General features: G+C 35.2%; 1 protein-coding gene across 1 annotated transcript; it reads right to left on the bottom strand.

Annotated features, from left to right (window-relative positions):
* Positions 1-762: 762 nt before the first annotated feature.
* Positions 763-2,558, bottom strand: LOC131638347 (heat stress transcription factor A-4c-like). The gene is made up of 2 exons (XM_058908906.1): positions 2,325-2,558; positions 763-2,216 (listed from the first exon to the last, which is right to left on the bottom strand). The coding sequence occupies exons 1-2, from the start codon at positions 2,538-2,540 to the stop codon at positions 1,029-1,031; spliced, it is 1,404 nt and encodes a 467-aa protein (XP_058764889.1). The 5' UTR covers positions 2,541-2,558; the 3' UTR covers positions 763-1,028.
* Between the last annotated feature and the right edge of the window lie 334 nt (positions 2,559-2,892).

Below are 2,892 nucleotides of genomic sequence, written 5' to 3'. Positions count from 1 at the left end.
AACTTATAGAAATTATATGTCTCAACACAATGTCATGAAATCTTACTTCACATGTTACCTATTAAAATTTAACAATGTACATTTTTTGAAAATGACTTTTAAAAAAAAAAAACTACAAATTTTTGAAAAAGTTTGGTTGAAAGAAAGTCATTTTGATACAAAAATAATAACATATACTTACCTTACTACACCCTTTATTATTAATCTATTATAATTCCTATTTTATTATAAATCAATTATTTCTATTTTTCTTATTCTAAAAAATAAAATAACATTTTGATACTTTTGAATTTAGTGGGATATCAATACTCTCGACCAATCAAACAGTATAATTTAATATATATATATTTTTTTATTTTATTTTAAAATATATTAAAATTTTAAAATTATTTAAACTAAACGTATCTCTCCCCAACTTAAACTCATATATCAATGAAGCAAACAATGAAACAATTATAGTTATCATTTGTTGCAAGTTGCACACACCAAGTGGTAACTACATTTTCAAATGACACATCAAAGTTTAGCCACACCCATTGAAACTTTGCTGCGGGCCCTTGACGGCTTCTTCTTAAAACACTGCCAAATTAATTTAAAATCTCCCAAGCACAACACAACACAACACAACACACCATATAATAAAATATAAAATAAACTATGCATACAAAGGTTTGAATCTGGACATACAATATAACTGTTTTAGATTCCAAATCTAACTCAATAAATTTACTAATCAAACATTCATGTAAAAACACACCAACAAATCCAAACATACTCAATATAAATCCAGTAATCTAGCCTAGATTTTATTCTTACAAAAAAACATTGCAGCCATGCAAAAACATACAAAATATTGTCATAGTAACATAGTTTTAAACTGCGGTAAGCAATATAAAGGATTTTGAAGTCTCGGCATCCAGATCACAGCTTCGAACAATGCATATGTAGAAGAGCCAACAATGCATATACCTGAAATTATTACATGTAATTTCATAGAATCAAAAGCTAAAAGGAATGATCTATTTCATCTAAGCTTTCCCTGCTTTATCAATTTGACGGGGCTTAAGACTCCTGCGGCTCCAGCAATATTTGCTAAGTTCAGAAGCACTTTCTGATTCATCCTCATCAGGGTTTTCCATCAACAGTTTTTGCCAAAATGGTATATTAAATTCATTAGTACCCAGGGTTGTTGCGGCAGCCTGTTCGTTCGGTGCAGCAGAGTCGGGAATTACTGTAACCGCCGGCTCTGGTACAGGGGAATCAGGAATGTTGATAACAGGTGGCTCGGGTGCAACTGAATCAGGAACCGCGGTAACAGCCGGCTCAGGTGCAGGGGAATCAGGAACCACGATAAAAGCTGTCTCAGGTGCAACAGGATCGGGATCAGGAACCGCGATAATAGCTGGCTCGGGTGCAACGGGATCATGAACAAAGATATCGTCCAGGTCAAGTTCAAGAGGATCGAGATCAGGAATATCGACTATATCTAACAGCGAGTTTATTTCGTTTCCTGATGACTCGGGCTGATCTTCAAAGCCTATTTGCACACCAGACATTACGGGACTATGAGCACGATTCATCGAATCATCAAAGTCTAAGTTCGAACGAGTTTCATGAGATGTGTCGCTAACTTCCTTTACAAAATTCTCCCAAAACGACAACGATGATTCGAGCAGATCCAATCGTTCCATGTTTACAGAGAGAACGGTCATACTCTCAGCATTTTCTCTAGCTAACTCAGGAGAAGTTTCCTTCCGAGTTTCAATGCTAGATAAATCATTAAAGGGAGCATTTGGCAGATAACTTCGTTTTCTGCCAGTGTCTCCCGACAGTGGCTGAAGACTTGTATCCTCCGCCGATTTCTGCAGCACTTGACCAACTGAAGCGAGCAAACTTTGTTGATTCAGTTCCAGCTGTTGCAAGCGATCCTTCGAGTAATGCAACTGCATCTCATTCTGTTTCCACTCCTCTTCTTGCTTCTGACGTTCGATCAGCAGTTGTTCTTTTTCCTGCTTAAGTTTTTCTATCTGAGCTTTATAATTCCGACGTTCTGATTCTGTTAATGGAGCAGCACCAGCCGCCCGTTGGCCATTAGCATTACGCGAATGGCTAAAAACTGCTTTGCGCCTGTGGATATTCTTCAAACGATGTGGTTGATCTCTTACAAAATCTTCGTTTGCGAATTCCCATTGTTCATGACCAACCTTTCTAAAGCCCTGATCAAACCGAAAACCATAAGACAGTTCGATACAAACAGCATTAACAAAAAAACCAATCAAGCTAGCAAATCAATGAAAATTATGAAGTACATTAAATTTACTTACATAGGTGTTAAGCTGTCTTACGAAACTCGAGAAGTTATTATGCTTAAAGAATTTAGGCAACAAATTCTTCGAAAAATCAGGTTGATTCCAAACAACGAAACTCCGATTAGTAGAACTCCATGAAACAATGGCATTAGTGGAAGGATCACTAACCATCATATAAGTCTTAGACAAAAAAGGAGAAATGGAATTTAAACTTCTCTGAACTTCCTCCATCACAGGACAATCTCAAACTCAAAAACTCACAATTCTCAATATAAAAAATATTCCTCAAACACCCTTTAAATAGTAAAAAAAATCCCTATAAAATTTTTCAAAAAAAACCAATAAAAATTCTTGCTTTTTATTCCCCTTTTCCATTTCAGTAAGTGTCATCAATAACTCAAAAGGTGAAACTTTTGCTTAAATGCTTGAAAAAACAAGGGTCAAACTGTAAACAGCTACGGTTGCTTGCCAGTATTTTCTTCTTTAAAATGTTCATAATTTTTTCTTGTCATTATTTGCCAAATTCTCAAAGTACTCTGACCACTTTTTGAACCTTATGCATCATTGAATTTATTATTTTCAA

This window comes from Vicia villosa, unplaced genomic scaffold, assembly GCF_029867415.1.
Source record: "Vicia villosa cultivar HV-30 ecotype Madison, WI unplaced genomic scaffold, Vvil1.0 ctg.002281F_1_1, whole genome shotgun sequence".
NCBI lineage: Eukaryota > Viridiplantae > Streptophyta > Magnoliopsida > Fabales > Fabaceae > Vicia > Vicia villosa.
The sequence above is the reverse complement of the archived record's forward strand: the minus strand, read 5'-3'. Positions and strand labels throughout refer to the sequence as shown.

Coding starts and splice junctions, on each gene's coding strand:
- LOC131638347 (XM_058908906.1), bottom strand. CDS start 2,540: ATGGAGGAAGTTCAGAGAAGTTTAAATTCCATTTCTCCTTTTTTGTCT. Junction 2,217..2,324: donor TAAGACAGCTTAACACCTAT/GTAAGTAAATTT, acceptor CGGTTTGATCAG/GGCTTTAGAAAGGTTGGTCA.